This window comes from Anopheles darlingi, chromosome 3 (assembly GCF_943734745.1).
Source record: "Anopheles darlingi chromosome 3, idAnoDarlMG_H_01, whole genome shotgun sequence".
Classification (NCBI taxonomy): Eukaryota; Metazoa; Arthropoda; class Insecta; order Diptera; family Culicidae; genus Anopheles; species Anopheles darlingi.
In genome coordinates this window covers 69,773,132-69,790,967 of record NC_064875.1, presented here as the reverse complement: position 1 = coordinate 69,790,967, position 17,836 = coordinate 69,773,132, and the positions used below count along the sequence as shown (strand labels likewise).

At 51.5% G+C, this 17,836-nt stretch overlaps 1 protein-coding gene across 1 annotated transcript in view; it reads left to right on the top strand.

The window, feature by feature from the left end:
• Positions 1 to 12,564, top strand: part of LOC125955747 (uncharacterized) — a 32,360-nt gene extending 19,796 nt beyond the window's left edge. Inside the window, exons 2-3 of the mRNA XM_049686890.1 lie at positions 9,485 to 10,219; positions 12,544 to 12,564. Coding sequence (XP_049542847.1) covers positions 9,485 to 10,219; positions 12,544 to 12,564 — 756 coding nt within the window. The remainder of the gene's footprint in view (positions 1 to 9,484; positions 10,220 to 12,543) is intronic.
• The last annotated feature ends 5,272 nt before the right edge of the window (positions 12,565 to 17,836 follow it).

Genomic DNA, 17,836 nt, shown 5'->3' with positions numbered 1-17,836 from the left:
CTTTGTACTGACCGGAGGGCCACTGTTGCGGCCCCAATTCCACCACCACGGACAGACGACTGAAGAGGCCAAACCCGGAGAGGGGTCTGGACCTAATCATGTACGGACTGATGAAGTCCGTCAGCCGCTATGGCCCGAGTGGTCGATGGCGCTTTTTCTTTTAGCAGGCTGTCACCAGGAGTGTATCTATCTGACTGTCCTTCCCAGGGAGAGGGGGAGGGGAGGCTAGTCGGTGGCCCGTATCTGCCTATTGGTGGTCAGAAGAGAATTACCGCGGGTGGGGTTCTCTAACGTACCAAAAGGCTGAGCGCTACCCAACTATAGAACCGTCCCGGGAGCAGAAAGGCTAGTCAGCTGCCCGTATCTGCCAATCGATGTCCAAAAGAGAATTACCGCGGGTGGGGTTCTCTAGCGGATCGAAGGGCTGAGCGCTGTCCTATAGAACCTTTCCGCAGCAAAGACGCTAGTCAGCCGCTCGTATATGCCAAGTGGCATCCAAGAGAGAATTACCGCGGGTGGGGTTCTCTAGCGGATCCACAGGCTGAGCGCTGCACTAACTATGGAACCTTCCCGGGGGTGGGGAGGCTAGTCAGTTGCCCGGGAATGCCAATTGGTGTCCAGAAGAGAATTACCGCGGGTGGGGTTCTCTAGAGGATCAAGAGGCGGGGCAGGGGCCGAGGAGGGTTTACCTGAAAGAAGATGGTTAGCAGTGAAAGACGAGACTGCACAGGTTTCGGCACAAAATACAACTCAACTCGTTTATTGAAATTCACGGGTTTTTATAGTCTTAATTTTAGTTCTAATTGTTACGTAACGAGTCCCTTCTCACCCTCTCTTCCCCCCTCTTTTCCATAGTTCGTCCTTATGTAAATTTAGGTAATTTTGGCGTCATCGCGCTGATTCAGCAGGATTGGGCCGATGCAATTGGTTAATCTCTGTAATCTTGACATCATCGAGCTGATTCAGCGTGATCCGGATGATACAATTGGTTAATTTCTGTCAACTTGACGTCATCGGCTGATTCGGCATGATCGGGATGATGCAATAATTGATTGATTTGCGCAATCCGTACATAATTGATCTATGTGCGCACCGGTAATTCGGGACTTCTCGGCGATCTTCGGGTGTTATAACTATAACGTTTTCGGCGCGTGCTATGTCTCCGATATCGGAGCGCCAATTATGTTATTCCTTCCTCTGTTCTCCCTTTTCCGTTACCGGAACAAAGCATCGTCTTGTCCTCTTCTTCGGGGGTTCGGGGCGCGTGCTATGTCTCCGATGTCGAGGCGCCGGTTATGTCATTCCTACGCCTCTGTCATCCCTTTCCCGTTACCGTAAGAAAGCATCGTCTTTCCTCTTCAGGTGCGCAGCTGACTTCGGCTCGGCACCGACCTACATCCGAGCGGTGTCAAATATAGGCTAGGGGCTGGGCCTCGCGGTGCGGCTTGTTGTGGATTGGGCCTACCTCACGCGAGGAGTTCTTGCGGGCCGCGTAGGTGCTGACACTGCAGTTTTGCTGTCCCGCCCTGCCCTCTACCGGTGACGGTGGTAGACGTGCTTTGCCTAAATGTCGGCGTTTTGAGATCAATTGCATCGGCCGAAAGTCGAAATGAATAAGAAATAACGCTTGCGTTTGAAGCGACCGAACTGCTGGCTAAAGAGGTGGTCGAAGGTGGGTCGGGTCGCTACATCCCCCCTCACTTACTGGCGCTTGTGGATCATTTCGCAGAGATGTTCCACAAGCTGGTCCGTTCTTAAGGCTAATAGGTGGGCTAATAGGTGGGTTGTGACCCTAACCCGGACTAAGGAGACGGCGCCTAGATTTTTCCTAATTTCTCGGTCACCTTTGTGGCTATTCCCCTAGGTCGAGGTCCTGTACTCCTAGCTGTGTCGTGCGTTTCCCTCCTGGTAACCTGTTTAGTTACTTCCGCTTCCTGACCGTCTGATACCTGTATGTCTAAAGGCCTTTTTGATCTAATCTTGAATTTTGAGATATCCATGCGTAAGGGTTGTGACCGTTGTCGCGATTTCTTCGGGGCTCCAAGTCGGTTGGGGGGTCGGGACTTGAACCCGGGTGCGTATCGTTTGGTATCCCCCTCTGAACCGTTGGCCTTCCCGGTCCCTAAGCTGCCTAATTTTCCCCCGGAATCATGGTCCGTTTGGGGTCCCTATTTGGGTAACGTTTGACCCATTCTTTCCTATGCTTCGCTGACGTTATTGGTGCTACCGTGTGGCTCACGTGGGCTCACATACGCGGATTCATCAGTCGTGGCCAATCGATGGGCGCACGTTCGCGGATCTACCTTGCATAACGAGTGTATGCAGTCAGAAAGGGCGGAGGGGGGGGCTATCCTGAGCTCACCTACACGGAGTTATATGTGTGGCCACCCGCTGGGCTCACTTTCGCGGAGTTTCGATCTAATCTAATGCAGAGTCCACGTGGACTTGCGTACGCGGGATTCTATCGGTTTGGTGGCTCACGTGAGCTCACCATCGCGGAGTTACCGATTTATCGCTTGTGACCCACGTTGGGTTCACTATCGCGGAATTCTGGTTCTATATGTTGGCGTGGCTCCCGTGAGCGCACGATAGAAGGAATGATTGTGGCCACCCGCTGGGCTCACTTTCGCGAAGTCTAATCTAATGCAGAGTCCACGTGGACTTGCGTACGCGGAATTCTATCGGTTTGGTGGCTCACGTGAGCTCACCATCGCGGAGTTACCGATTTATTGCTTGTGACCCACGTTGGGTTCACTATCGCGGAATTCTTAGGTCTATACGCTGGCGTGGCTCCCGTGAGCACACGATCGCAGTACTGGTTGTGGCCACTCGCGGGGCTCACTATCGCTACGTTAACTCTAGAAGTTCGATTTCGTTTACGAACTTTTCTACTAGGACAGGTAAAGTTTTAGTACATTATAAAACGGCTGCTGGCATATCGGGCATTTGGTGACGGTTGAGGCACACTTGTCGCACGCCACGACATGGCCGCACGGCATGAACGCCGTATTGTACTCGCTGTCATAGCAGATCCGGCAGATCTTGCCGTCGGGACCGCCGCTCGGGGTTGCGATCCTCTCGTTATCCATGGTGTCGTCCAGGGGTTTCGGTGTTGTCATCGTCGTCCTGTAGGCGCAATTACCGTACCAGATGCTATGCTGCTCCCACGGGTCATCGTCCGGCTCCCAGTCCTTCAGTCCTCCGCCGCAGCTAAAGCACTTCACCTGGTCGCCTTGGCCGGTGTAGAAGAATCCCGCGTCGCTCAGCTGTTGTGGTTTCGGAGACATCGCCGTTGGCCAAGCCTCGAACGATTTCAACCGCGCGGCTTCGTTTGCGTACATCAGGTATTCGGGACGCCAAGTCGGTCGAGCCATCGTCATCGAGGTCGGGTTGCTGCTGAAAACCGACGCTTCAGATTCTCCCGTTAGCGGCTCCGTACTGCCACCCTGTCCATGGCGATCGGTGCTGGTCACGTTGGGACTGCGGTTGCTGCTACCCTCACAGGCGCCTCTCCGTACGTCTCGCCTAGGATGATCGCTCACATTCTCTGCATGCGAGTGCGGTCGTATTTGGATACCGCATTCATCATAGCTGCGTGCCGGCACGTTTGCCGGGAAGTTCCGATCTAGGTCCATGTTGGGGGTTGGTCGTTCTGTAGCAGCGGGCCGTAGGGTGACTAGCGCAGAGGCTCTGCTATCGACGCGACGTCTCCAACTCTGGTGAATTATGTCCGATCGTTCTGTGGGATCGGATCGTCCTTCTATATCGATCCCCGTAACTTCGGATGGGATCGACGGGTACCGATGAGGTTTCTAGCGTCGTTGTTGCACCTGAGGAGTCCTTGTTTGTCCTGTCTCGGTGATCAAGAACATTTATCTCAAAGAAAAAACGTACATAGATTAGTTCCTCTATTTTGGTGCAACCCTATTTGCAACCATCTTCGGTTATTTTCTTTGAAAGTGACTTGAGGTCTGTCTTGTCTTTCATGAGCCATCAGGGTGAGGAAGTTCACCGATATGCTCTAGTGCATTCCTTGTTTTCAATCTCTTTAGGATCCATATAGATCCGTTAACCATTCCGTTTGTTACCTCAGCCTTTCATTCCTATTCCATTTTTATGGTACAATTGTTTCTTTCAATTCGTACCGAATCGATTTGTCATAGAATAATTTATTTCCTTTTATTTCCTTGTCCAATGCCCAGTAGCGGTTTTATTAAATGGATTCAAGATTCGCTTGTCCCTATTCATTTCTTTTTCTTTCGGGATTTCCAATCTCGATCCAATTCTTTGATGCTGCGATATGAAGCTAAATCGCTGCCAAAATTGGTATCTAAGACCGTTTCGCGATAATCTTTATCATTTTCTACTTCAACAAAAACATCCACGTCCTGTTCGGAATTATTCCGTTCCAGTTTTTCCTGAAGCAGTACTTTTGGTTCTGTTGTTGTTGGTATCATACCAAAATGCAACGCCATTCCTTGAGATGCCTTGTCGGCTCCATCCTCTGTAACCTTCACTACCGTGTAGTTTTGGTTGAATGGTTCCTCAATATTTCTTTGTGGATGTAGAGTCACATATCCCTCATTGTAATTAATTTCTGATGCATATTGGTGGAAAAAATCAGCTCCTAATAATCCTGGCAATGCTAATTCTTGCACTAAATGAAAAACTGTTGGGAAACAAATGCCTCCAATATTCAGATCGATTTGGCAGGTCCCAAGAGTTTCGATTATTCTTCCGCTGATCCCGGCTAGTCGCGTAATTGCTTTAATATTAATCCCATTCATACCCATGTTAACGGCTTCTTTCCAGCGCAGCAAATTTACTGAGGCACCGGTATCGAGCATAAAGAGTATGGGTTCGGGTTCACCTCGAAGGGTGTGCAATTTTATGCCGACGAGACCAGTTCCTATGCATTCTAACTCCTTCCTAACGTGACCCACATTCTTATTATTATGGCTCTGTTGGATGGCGCTGTTTATGTTTAGGTTGAGCGTCTCATCTTTCACGAGATCACTCACATTGCGTGGCGCTAATTCATTGTGCGCTCTATGTGTCTCCTTCTTGATTTCGTTCTTATGATAACGGGAACCTCGATCGTCACTACGTTTACGCAAGTTCCCAACTTCTAGTTTTTTTGTTTGGAATTATCATTCTGTTGTTCGGGACGTGATGTCTGTGGACGATCGTTGCTCGATCGATTCTCGTGGTTCCTATTTCCCTGGGCATTGCCCTCGTGTCGTGCCTCCTGGTCAAAGTGTTCATTCTGACGAGGCTGTTTGGGCTTCGAGTGGTGCTTGTTGGATGAATGAAAATCTTGGTTGGGACAATCGTATCCCAAGGGTTGATCCCGGTAGCCTTGGTCTCTGGATCGTTGCTCTTTTTCCCAAGGTTGTGCACTATGATTGTGATTCCTGTACTGTGGTTCCGGGCTCCAGTACTGTTCCCTGTACCCGTAGTCTCTATAATACGGATCGTACCCCCAAGGATGGGTCCTATACCCATGATCTCTGTAATGTGGATCATACCCACATGGTGGGGCTGGATATCGGGGATCGTATCCGCCTAACGGGGGCGTACCATGGTCTCGGCCATATGGGCTATACCCCCACGGGGGAATCGGATAACCCGGATTCATGCATCTGTAAGACTGAGCTGCATGACCAAAATCTTGGTATCGTGGCTCCTGTGGCCATGGCTGATCCCATCTTCCTGTTCGGGGGTCTTGGGGTTTATGCGCACAAGCCCCAACATAAAGATGTTCATTAACTACCGGTCTTGAGTCATACTCGTTGATCCGGAGACGACGAGCCGCATCTGTAACGCGATCGGCGTTGTCGTGCACTTCTTCGAGATAATCCATCAGCGACTCGAGATCCATGGACTTTTGAATAAGAGCCATCGTTTTCAAATTTTCGTCCCTCAACCCAGCCACGAAATGGTGCTTTAAGTGCCGAAGCGCATATGGTTGTTCACTATCGGGGGCAAACGACGCTATCCACTCGAACATGGTTCGAGTTCTGTCTTTGTATTTCTTGAGGGTTTCGTTGGCCCTTTGTGCCAAGGTCTCGATTTTATGGAAAACCGATTCCAAACTGTAGTGGTCACCAAATTCTTTGACGAGAAGCACCTTCATTTCCTCCCAACTGTTTGCTCTTATCCGATGGAAATGGCTCACAGCATCACCTTTGAGTTTCGTGAGGACGATATCTAAAAGATCATCCTCGTCTAAAATATTCCGCTCTCGTACGCGATCTACTTGGCGTATGAAGAGATCTAATTCGTCGGCCCTACCTCGGAACTCTGGGATGAGTCCCATGGCTCGCTCAATCGGAAATTCCCTCGGCTTGCTCATCTTCAGCTCTTGGAAGGTTCTGTTCAAAGTGAGGCTATCGCGTACAATACTCTTTCTAAAGTCGCGAAAATACTGCGAATAGTCGGACTCCGGTTCCCAGTCAGCGAGACCCGCACTTGGCCAATGCACTAGAGATTCTCGGCGGTTTACGGATTCCGTCGCCCCCTCACTTACCGCTGCTTCTATTTCCTCGTGGTTTTCCGTGGCGGCCTTAGTTATGACAATCGCCGGTGAACCGTCAGAAAAATGAACGTTGTCGCAATTAGCAAGAGTCTCCTGAGACTTTGCTGCGGCCGTCTTGCTTCGTAGCGTACGGTCAGTCATTCAAAGCTTTGTACCGGCAGGCTGGCAATATTCGCCTGCGCGGTTTTCTTTGATTTTGCGTACAAACGTAGATCAGCACTTTAATCGATTCAATCGACAATGGCTTGCATGCCGACTGAGTTGCGCACAAGAACCACGGCTTGCTCAAATTTCACCAATTATGATGAGCTGTCACCACGATTTCACCCACTGTGTCCCTCGGCGGTCGGCCGAGGCAAATAACGGTACCGTGCAGAACCCGTCAGCGTTGGTGATACATGTGAGTTTGCTTAATGTATCCGGCGATACATGCGGATTTATTTCACATATTTTCTCACCCGCTGTACTTACCTGCTACCAATGACTTACCACAGAATTGTGAATGCAATCCGCTTCGACATCTTCGGGTACGCTTTCCCTCGTGATGGCCGTTGTTCTGGGATGCCGTTGGAAGCACGTCGACGATGTTCACTTCACGGTCCTACTTTACACTTTACTTCCCTACTTTTATTATATCGCGTTCTTTTACCCACCGGGTAATTACTAAGCGATATAGGATTCTATATCCCACCGCTGTCACCAGATGAAGAGGCCAAACCCGGAGAGGGGTCTGGACCTAATCATGTACGGACTGATGAAGTCCGTCAGCCGCTATGGCCCGAGTGGTCGATGGCGCTTTTTCTTTTAGCAGGCTGTCACCAGGAGTGTATCTATCTGACTGTCCTTCCCAGGGAGAGGGGGAGGGGAGGCTAGTCGGTGGCCCGTATCTGCCTATTGGTGGTCAGAAGAGAATTACCGCGGGTGGGGTTCTCTAACGTACCAAAAGGCTGAGCGCTACCCAACTATAGAACCGTCCCGGGAGCAGAAAGGCTAGTCAGCTGCCCGTATCTGCCAATCGATGTCCAAAAGAGAATTACCGCGGGTGGGGTTCTCTAGCGGATCGAAGGGCTGAGCGCTGTCCTATAGAACCTTTCCGCAGCAAAGACGCTAGTCAGCCGCTCGTATATGCCAAGTGGCATCCAAGAGAGAATTACCGCGGGTGGGGTTCTCTAGCGGATCCACAGGCTGAGCGCTGCACTAACTATGGAACCTTCCCGGGGGTGGGGAGGCTAGTCAGTTGCCCGGGAATGCCAATTGGTGTCCAGAAGAGAATTACCGCGGGTGGGGTTCTCTAGAGGATCAAGAGGCGGGGCAGGGGCCGAGGAGGGTTTACCTGAAAGAAGATGGTTAGCAGTGAAAGACGAGACTGCACAGGTTTCGGCACAAAATACAACTCAACTCGTTTATTGAAATTCACGGGTTTTTATAGTCTTAATTTTAGTTCTAATTGTTACGTAACGAGTCCCTTCTCACCCTCTCTTCCCCCCTCTTTTCCATAGTTCGTCCTTATGTAAATTTAGGTAATTTTGGCGTCATCGCGCTGATTCAGCAGGATTGGGCCGATGCAATTGGTTAATCTCTGTAATCTTGACATCATCGAGCTGATTCAGCGTGATCCGGATGATACAATTGGTTAATTTCTGTCAACTTGACGTCATCGGCTGATTCGGCATGATCGGGATGATGCAATAATTGATTGATTTGCGCAATCCGTACATAATTGATCTATGTGCGCACCGGTAATTCGGGACTTCTCGGCGATCTTCGGGTGTTATAACTATAACGTTTTCGGCGCGTGCTATGTCTCCGATATCGGAGCGCCAATTATGTTATTCCTTCCTCTGTTCTCCCTTTTCCGTTACCGGAACAAAGCATCGTCTTGTCCTCTTCTTCGGGGGTTCGGGGCGCGTGCTATGTCTCCGATGTCGAGGCGCCGGTTATGTCATTCCTACGCCTCTGTCATCCCTTTCCCGTTACCGTAAGAAAGCATCGTCTTTCCTCTTCAGGTGCGCAGCTGACTTCGGCTCGGCACCGACCTACATCCGAGCGGTGTCAAATATAGGCTAGGGGCTGGGCCTCGCGGTGCGGCTTGTTGTGGATTGGGCCTACCTCACGCGAGGAGTTCTTGCGGGCCGCGTAGGTGCTGACACTGCAGTTTTGCTGTCCCGCCCTGCCCTCTACCGGTGACGGTGGTAGACGTGCTTTGCCTAAATGTCGGCGTTTTGAGATCAATTGCATCGGCCGAAAGTCGAAATGAATAAGAAATAACGCTTGCGTTTGAAGCGACCGAACTGCTGGCTAAAGAGGTGGTCGAAGGTGGGTCGGGTCGCTACACGACAAACTCGAGCAGTTCCGTTCGCCAGCACGCCCGGGTTCAATTAAGGTGGCCACCGGGGAGGGGGAGGGCGGGAAAGCAAATGTGCGGCAAGTAGGATCGGTTCCGGTGCGCCTTAATGTCCATCTTTGGGTTCGACTTTCGATTTCCAGTTTTTCTCGTGTTCGAATGGCGGTTTTCGCGGCAAAAGTTTTGGCGATTCTTTGTAACCGATGCCTGAAATTGGGAGGCGCCTTTCGGGATGGTGATGACACGTTCCGGCGGCGGTCGTCAGGTTGAAGTAGACGAAGGTTTTGGCGCTCGTGAAAACGTGCCCTGAGCGCGGCGAGGATTCCCTTTTATGTAGAACAACGAAACGCAGTCGCGGCACAGTCCTGACAAGGTATTAATTGACTCATTAGCATAAATCACTCAATATTCTGACAGCATTCGGCGGGAGGTTCGATGGTGAAGAACGACCGGAACCAAAATGGTAATCTTATTGTTTGGAGCAATCGCTCCGTGGTTGGAGCAGTCGGTTCCAAAAATCTGGAGATGTTCCGCATGTTTATTTAGTGAAGAATATTTTTGTAATAATCTCATTTAATTTCTCTACCTCCTATCATCCCCAGGTATCGCCGAATACTCGCCGCACGAAATCATTCGACGATCAGACGTGGAAGGTGCACGACGAAACGGCCAATTTGTCGGCAAACATTTCCGCCATCTCGACAACGGCACTAGCCTCGCGCTCCTGTCGATTAGTCACCGATCTCGGTCCCGCCGGTCTCGACGAGGTGCTTGTGATGAGTGCGTCCTCGGAACCCTCATCAACCGGCGATGCCTGTGACTCGCTGAGCCGCGGAGAGGTGCGCAAAAGTCGTTCGAAGATGAAAAACTATCTGAAACGCTGCAAGGACGTACTGATCGGTGGTGTGTCCGTATCGGCGACTGAGGATGCCTCGTCTTCGGCGACAGGAACACCAGAGTCAGCGGAGAGACCACCACTGCACAGCGAGTCTGTGGTTTATCATGCCGCCGGTTCGAGTCAACCAAACTCCTGCTGGTACCTGGAGGATCATCTGATCGAGCTCCGACCAGAAGACAACCGTGAACCGTACTCCTCGCTCGCTTCCGCCCGGCTGAAGCTCGAGACAGAGGAGGCCCGGCAACGGGATGCGGCCTCCTGCAGCAGCAGCAGCAGCAGCAACATTCCATCCTCCGTCACCATCACGACCTGCGTTACAAGCACCGCGAGCAGCACCACCGCACCGATCGGACATCACTCGGTGGCTTTTGATGCGGTGCCGCAGGACGATCAACGGCAATCCGTGAGCGAACGAATAGCCATCGGCGACGATGGGGAGGTAAGTGGTACAAGGACCTTCCCAGGGGGAGTGGGGGATAAGCGAGAGGTTCCAGCTTGATCAACGTTTCAATCTCTCTAATGGATGATCCGCTGCCGCTGCCGCCGCCTCACGAATTGCGATCATTCATCCCGGTGGCCGTGGAGTGTGGCTTATTGAATGTGTCATTCCAACCCTTTTTTTTCCCCTCTAATCAATGTTTGCTAACAAATTATCTAACTTTATCGATCCGCACCGCTTCGTGAGAGTGTGCTGGTAGTGGTGGTGGTGGCCGGGGAAGCGATCACGATCGGCCACGATCGACTCTTCCTTCCGCTTCGTTAGCGTCCGGAGGGCAGGAGACCGAATGAGGGCGATTCTCTGTGCGGGCGCTCGGGGTGCGCGCGCGGGAGTTGGCAAACTTTTCGGGGTTGAAGAGGTTAACAACATCATCACGGTGCTTGCATACCGCCCGCACCCTGTGGCGCCGCCACCGCCGCCGTGGGTGGACTTTCGCGAAATTTATCTTTCCGCAATCGCCGGATCGCGTGCTCCGCCATCGGTGATGGTACGCCATTTTGATTAAGTGTGTGAAACTGTGGCCATACCACACTGTTGTGGGGCAATCGTGGGGCAGTACAATGTTGTGCCCTCTGTGTGTGTGTGTGTGTGATATGCTCTATTATCGATGCGAGAGCGGGCCACGGGACTCCCTTAGGATGCTTCCCCTCAGGACTGCTGCTACTCTTCCTTCTGAGCTGCCGGTTGAGCTTTGCGGTTGCAACTTTCTAACTCTCGTGTGCCTGCGCGCGTGTGTGTGTGTGTGCCGGTTGGTGAAGCAATCGGTGGGAGGTACGGAATCGGCGGGATGCCTCACAAAACGCAATTCAAATCATTATTACCATATATGATTTGTTAGTCGGAATGGCGCCGCGAACGAAACGATCGTCGCGTGCTGCAACCTTCCTGGGGGGAAGGAGGAGGGCAGAGGGAGCCGCACTCTCTCGATAGCCACGCTGGCTGACTGGCGGGCAATCAGCGGAGTTTTGGCGCATCGCTCGATGGCATGGCATGGATGTTCGTCGTTTGCCGTGCGATCGATCGAGGATCGCGCAGATCGATCGAAATCGAAAGTCCAGAAAATCTGCGTGCCTGCCGTCGTCGTCGCCGTCGTCGTCGTGGTGCCCGCGTGTTTCTGCTGTCGTCGTCGTCGTCGTCGGATCTTCCGAAAGTGATGGACGATCGATCCGATCGGTTCGATCGTTAGCTAAGTATGGTTAACAGCGCGAGCGAGCTACCAGAGAGGGCCACGAGGGTCGGCGTACGAAGTAGATTAGCATCAGCATCAGCAGAACAGTTGCGGTGACTAGCCGGTGTTTGCGTGTGTGTGTGTGTCTGTGTCTTGATCGCATCGATCATCAAACGGTTGAATCCTTCTCTCTTCTCCAGCATAATTTTCGTACTTTCGCAGTCCGTGCGCTGAGTCTGGGGAGAGACGAAGAGAGAGACAGAGAGAAAGAGGGACTGGAGGAAGTGTGTACACGCGTGTCTGTGACATGGACACGTAGGGGGGTTTGCTGGATGTGGATGCTGGATGAAAGTGAAATCTTCCCAGCATCACGCCGGTGCCGATCACGTTCGCGGCGTTTTGCTGTTGATGTTGGTTCGAAAAATTCAATCACCGCTCGGGCAGTCAGCGCCCGGACCTGCTCGAGATATTCCCAGCGAGCAATCACGACGCACACATACATACGGGAAAAGGGAAGGCCTTACCTTCGCATTTGCGCGTTCTGCGTCGTCTGGCCCCAACCATTTGACGACATAAATTACGCACCAAAAACAATCGCAACCGTTGGTCGTCGGTACTGTGGCGAACCTGTCGCTTGATGGTCGCGGACGCGCGCGCACACACGCGTTAAAAAAGGCTCCCTCCTGGCACCTATGCAATTATGCTGCGTTTATCACTCGCGCCCGCACCGGCCGGTCGATCATTATCCAGCTTCATCTGGACGAACGGTGGACGCGCTCGGTAGGTGACATTGACTTATTTTTCCCGGGGGCAGGGTCGCGCCAATCGCACCTTCGCTTTCGCGATGGATGTGTTGTTGAAAAATGTAAGCAAATAAATAATGCCGTTCGCGATCGATCGTACGAGCGCGAGGCAAAAAGTGGTAGCCACACACACACACACGCGCTGCCGAAGGGCCATCAAGCAGCAGGAACGCGATTAACGCGAACGCGATTGGAGGCGAAATTGGAGATGAGTCCGAATCCGCGTTCACCACAAGTCAATTCGATTAAAGTCTCTTTCGCTCTCTTCGCGCACGGTGGTCGACTAATTTCAGGGTGCGAGCACCATGATGTGAGTGTGTCGCGTCGCGACGAGATTGGAGGATGCGTTTCGATGCAAATTACATTCATTTGCGAATTTCACCATAAAGCGCGCGCGCGGGCGCGCTCAGATTTGCTTTTGTTTCACTTCCATCGATCTGGGCAGTTCTTTCTCTTTAATGTACGCTTGAAAGGGTTTCCCCCTTTTCCACGGTGAGGTCGGATGTAGTGTTACAAAGCCCAGCGGGAGAGGGATTCCACAAACCAATAGTGAAATGAATGATTTCAATCGACGATCGCACCAACCGATCGATAGCAGAGTTGTAGAGAGTTAATTTCGAAGGTTATTTTCTGCTAGAAAGTCGCATCGACATGAAAGGGCTGATGATGATGGAAAGGATGATGATGATGATGGTACTCTCAATTGATAAAGTAAATTTCGCGCGAAAATGAAACCCCTCGTCTGCTCTGCTGTCCATGCGGTGGTAGGGGAGGTGTGAAAAGTCATTAAAGTCAGACGCTTGCACTTGGGGGAAGGACCGCGATGCGCGATTGGTTGTAGTTTCTGTTTTAATTTATGAAGCAATTTACAAAAAAATACCCATGCCCGGTTGACCAAATTCGCGAAGAAAAATTACACGCGAGGGAAGAAAGACAATCCCCGATTCCCCGGACACTAGTGCGCATGTCGCGCTTTTGCTAGTGGCAAGAGCGATTCGATTAAAGACAAACTATAATTTTAAGCGAATCAACAGGTAACAAGCCGAACGGTATGAGAGGGATGGAGAGATGGAGAAAGCCCCTCTCCTTTTTTTTCACTGACATTTTTTTGCGATTCCGATTATCCCCACGGGAGTGTATGGAACACGATCCAATCCAGGGCCAGGGCCAAAAGCGCGCGTCTCGCGCTGCGATTCGATTACCGAACGTCAAATCAGTTCCACGTGTTGGGTCCGACTCGTCTGACTCCGGGAGGGGTTCGGGAGGCAGCGAAGGATGGCAAGATATCGATTCCCGTGCCGGCATGTTATGCTGTTGCTGCTGTTCCTGCTGCTGAATGGTTGTAATTCTGCTCTTACAAGCAACGCAGCCAGACTGATGCTTATAAATCTTTCGTCGTCCTGAGCATTACTGCTGCTGCGACGCGTGTTTCAGTCAAAGAGTAAACCGCGTACCGCTTACTAAAGGGTTTTGCGAAGCGAAGCGAAGAAAGATGTTGCGAACGCCAGACGAGAACCGGTTATCTGCGGGCTAGAGTGTCGCCAATATTTATGATTTTCATTGCACCTAACGCCACTTGTGAGTTCGTTTCGGGGAATCCGGATAACGAAGAATACTTTGTTGCCAGCAGCCATCACCAGCGAGGTCCCCTTTGATGAAGTCTCCGCGGAAGAGGTAGCAACCATCCCTTCACTCATTTGAATATCGAACCAAAAACCCGATTCCATGTCCGCCGCTTTCACTCCGCAGCTCGAGTGGCTTCAAAAGCGAGACAAAATTCTGATGCCAAGCGGATGTGTAAATGATGTAAAACCACCAGCATCCAGCATCCTCGCTCGCAAGCAGTCAATCGGGCAATGTTTCGGTTTCCGTTTCGCTCCAACACCGCTCTGATGGACGCGTATCGCGTCGCGGCGATCCACTTGCAAAGCGATCCACAGCGCAAGGCTTGTGAAATGTGAAATCATCTAATTACGAAAGCTCCGCCACCCCGCCATATCACTTATGTAAAACGTGACTCATCAGCAACCAGAGCGACACAACAACAAGAAGCGGCGATCGCCAATGTTCAATGAATGGGTGGGATCGTCAAGGCAGAGGGTCGGTGGTGGCTTGCCAAGATTCGCAACTAACGATGTGGGTGCCCCGTGAGTTGGTGCAGAACATGGTGCCGTTAGTGGCTTGTCAGTGGCTTGGCAGTGACTTTCAATGTCACGAACTGATACGTGAGCACACACACACACACACACACACACTCTCTCACTCTCTTTCTCTCTCTGTTCGTTTGCATGGCGCCATTGCTTGGTTGCTGGTGGAACTTTCAATTTCCAAACAATTTCAATTGCACCAACGCTTCGCTTCGCACCGAGGACATGGCCAGTGGGGCCCGCACAGTGTGACATTGCGCTTTAATTCATGTGTAGTACATAAAGGAGTTCACCTCTCACCTCTCGGGCGAGGGAAGCCAGAAGCAACGGCGGACAATCGTGCGATTAACGGGAGGGTTTTTTTTTCTTCGCAAAACGCTTCCAATTTCGCTTACCAGCCAGGGGATGCGATGCCCGGGTGTGCGTTGTGCGCACGGTGCGGAAGCTGCTGGCGGAGAGCATAGGTCACTCGATGGGTCGTTTGGATCCGGGATCGCGCGTCTACCGGTTTTCCGTTTGGACAAAAATTTACAAATTTGTCATCCATTGTGCCGGGAACCCATTTTTTTATGCATCTGATCCAACGTTTGCTTAACAGCAGATTTTTGATCGAAACACCAGCAGATCTTTTGTTAACCAATCAATAAACAGCAGCTCCAGAGGTCGCTTCAGTACGCGCGATTGTCAGGACCAGGAGCAACAGCCTGGAGATGATAAATGTATTCTTTTGATAGCGAAACATGTTTGCCTACCGTGGCCCCCAGGAACGCAACATAGTTGTCCCCTCCTCGACATGGGCACCCCTCAAAGGGTGTTTGCTGTCGATGCGAGGCGATGCGAGCGAGCACGCGCCACGCGGATGCATAAATCAGCTGCCGTTTGAACCGCGGCGTCGAATCGGCGTCATCGTTGCTCGGCTATCGGCGACAATCATCCTTTTGCAGCGTCCAACGATCAGTGGTTCGCGTTCGTGGGTTGGAATGTGTCTAGCCTTCTAGATCCGTACCCGGGGCGGGGTGGACCGGACCTGGTGGTACCGAGGTGCTATTAAAATTCGTTTTTTTTCCCTTCATACCTCCTTGGCGCGCACATTGGCGTCTATCGTTCGCTTGGATCAACCGGGAAACTTGACAGCATTTTCACGCCCCACCTGGTGGTGGAGGTGGCACTGGGAGTGGTGGTGGTAATTGAATTTAAATATATTCATAAGCAACCAATAAAATTATCTGATATTTAGCCATTACCCGTCGCGCGGCGTCGGTGTCGGTGTGTCCCCGAGAGGCCGAGAACACCGTCCGTCGGTCGCCAATTTATTGTTTAGCGGTCTGGGTGCCCCCTGGCCATGTACATCCCGTTAGCGGTCGTTTGCTGAATCATCGCCGCTGCCACTGCTTCTGCTTCTGGACGGGACGGTTTTAATCATGCAAAGTGAAGCGAGGTGGCGGCTCCTGATGGATCGTAAAGACACACAATATGACCGATAGCCGGGGCCCCCGACAGCCGGGCCGTTCGGGATGTAATTAAACGCTTTAGTTTTGAATGAGCGCATCGTTCCGTTGCCCTCGGGAGGAGCAATCGAGCGTCAATAAGTGTCCGGACACGTTAATACCGGTTGGCTGTATCGTGTTTCAACCGCTGTGCAGGCGTCGAGTAAACGAAAGACTTTTAAGAATAAGCGACGAACCCCCCCCCCCCCCTTTTTCGAGTCTTTCGTTGCTGCTATGGTGACCTCGGAGACACGATTTTTATTCAATCGCTAACGCTGGTGTATTGGATGCAACATCGCACCCATCGTGTTGCCGCAGGCCGCCGTTGTTGCCGATCGATCTGGCGACTCCCGTGCTCCCGTACGCCCCTGATTTCGGGAGGGCCGTTGGCGGGCGTTACCTTCTTTGACTTTGCGCACCCGGTCCGATCGTGGCCAAATGGGACGGGGTGAGGCTAGCGTGAGGAAGAAACGAAGGTGACTTATTTGATTCTTGGGGTTATTCCTTGTTGCACTCGTGGTGTGCTCGCTGCAACGCTGCAGGGAAGATCGCGATGGGTCGCGCCAGGCGTTAGAGGGAAAATCCCAGTATGCAGTGAAAGTGAATCGTGCATAAATGCATAACCCGAAACGGACCAGCCGATGCTGAAAGTCGATCGAAGGGGTCTTTTGATAGTAAGCGATAAGACCCCGAGGTGATCCCTGGTTTTCTTGTGATGTGTACCAAGAGCTGCAGCTATTGAATCACGTGAGTAGTGGTGAAGGCATTGGTATTGACCAGAAATAGTTTGTAACATTTTTGTGGGGGACCCGTTAAACACATTTCCTCTACGGGGCCAGTTCCTGTCCAGTTACCATCTATCACCGGATTGTCATTCCAATCATTTGGTCGCGAAGAATGCTGGACGCATCTCAACCTCCGCTCGCGCTTAACAGCACACACTGCAACCCCTCGGGTGGAAGTCTATAAAAATACCGTTCACAAGGGGTCGCGGGGGTTTGTGGCCACCCGCGGGAGCCACCGTTGTGTCACCGACCGGGGGGAAAATTAATGAGATACAGTAGCCACTACCCGGAACACTGGCTCACCAGGCGCTGCTGTCCAGTGGGAAGCTGGGAACAGTTCGTGGTGGCATCTGGCGGTTGGTGGATTCCCAGAGATGCTTCTTGGAAAATGTTAAACCTGAGCTGCAACGTCTACTGCTGTTGCTGCCGCTGCCGGTGGTTGTGGCCATCGATGGCTACCGAATTGCCCCGAGGATGTGCAAGTTTGCTGGTCCCACACCTTTACTGGGACGTGGGTTAATGCTGCTGGTATGCAAGGCAATCCATAAACACGCTCTTCCCTGCCAGCTCTGCCAAATCGCCGTCGATAAGCGGTTCCAATTGGCTGCGACTGACTTTGAGATATTGGGGCCTCTTCCCTCCCGGCTGATGCATTATCGAACCGATCGGTTGATTTAGGGATGTGCATCCGATTGGGTTTTTTGGATGTTTATTTTTATCTTCGATTCTCTTCCTCTTCTGTTCTTGACCGCTGGTTAACCAAAAAGGGGATCCGAGGAATTCCATCGAAAAGTCCCTTAACATGTCCCCGTAAAGAGAGAGAGAGAAGCAGTGAGATAGAAAGAGACACTCACATCGTGATCTTTCCCATCATTAATCTTCTCCAGAAGCTCATGTAATGCATGTCCAATTAGTGTTTCTTGTTGAACGAATAGATTAAACAGTATTCTAGCTACAAACTTCCTCTTCCACGGTGGTTTGCCCCGAAAACCCATCGCTTACCAAAAACCAGGAACCGAGTGAGCCATAAATGTTTTATTGCTCCGTTTTCTCTAGCAGCAGATTGATCTATTCGATTCCTGCGCGTTAAGTAAACAACGCAACAAAGCCCCACCAACATCGTCAAACGACGTACAAACACTAGTCTGCACACCGTAGAAGCACGAG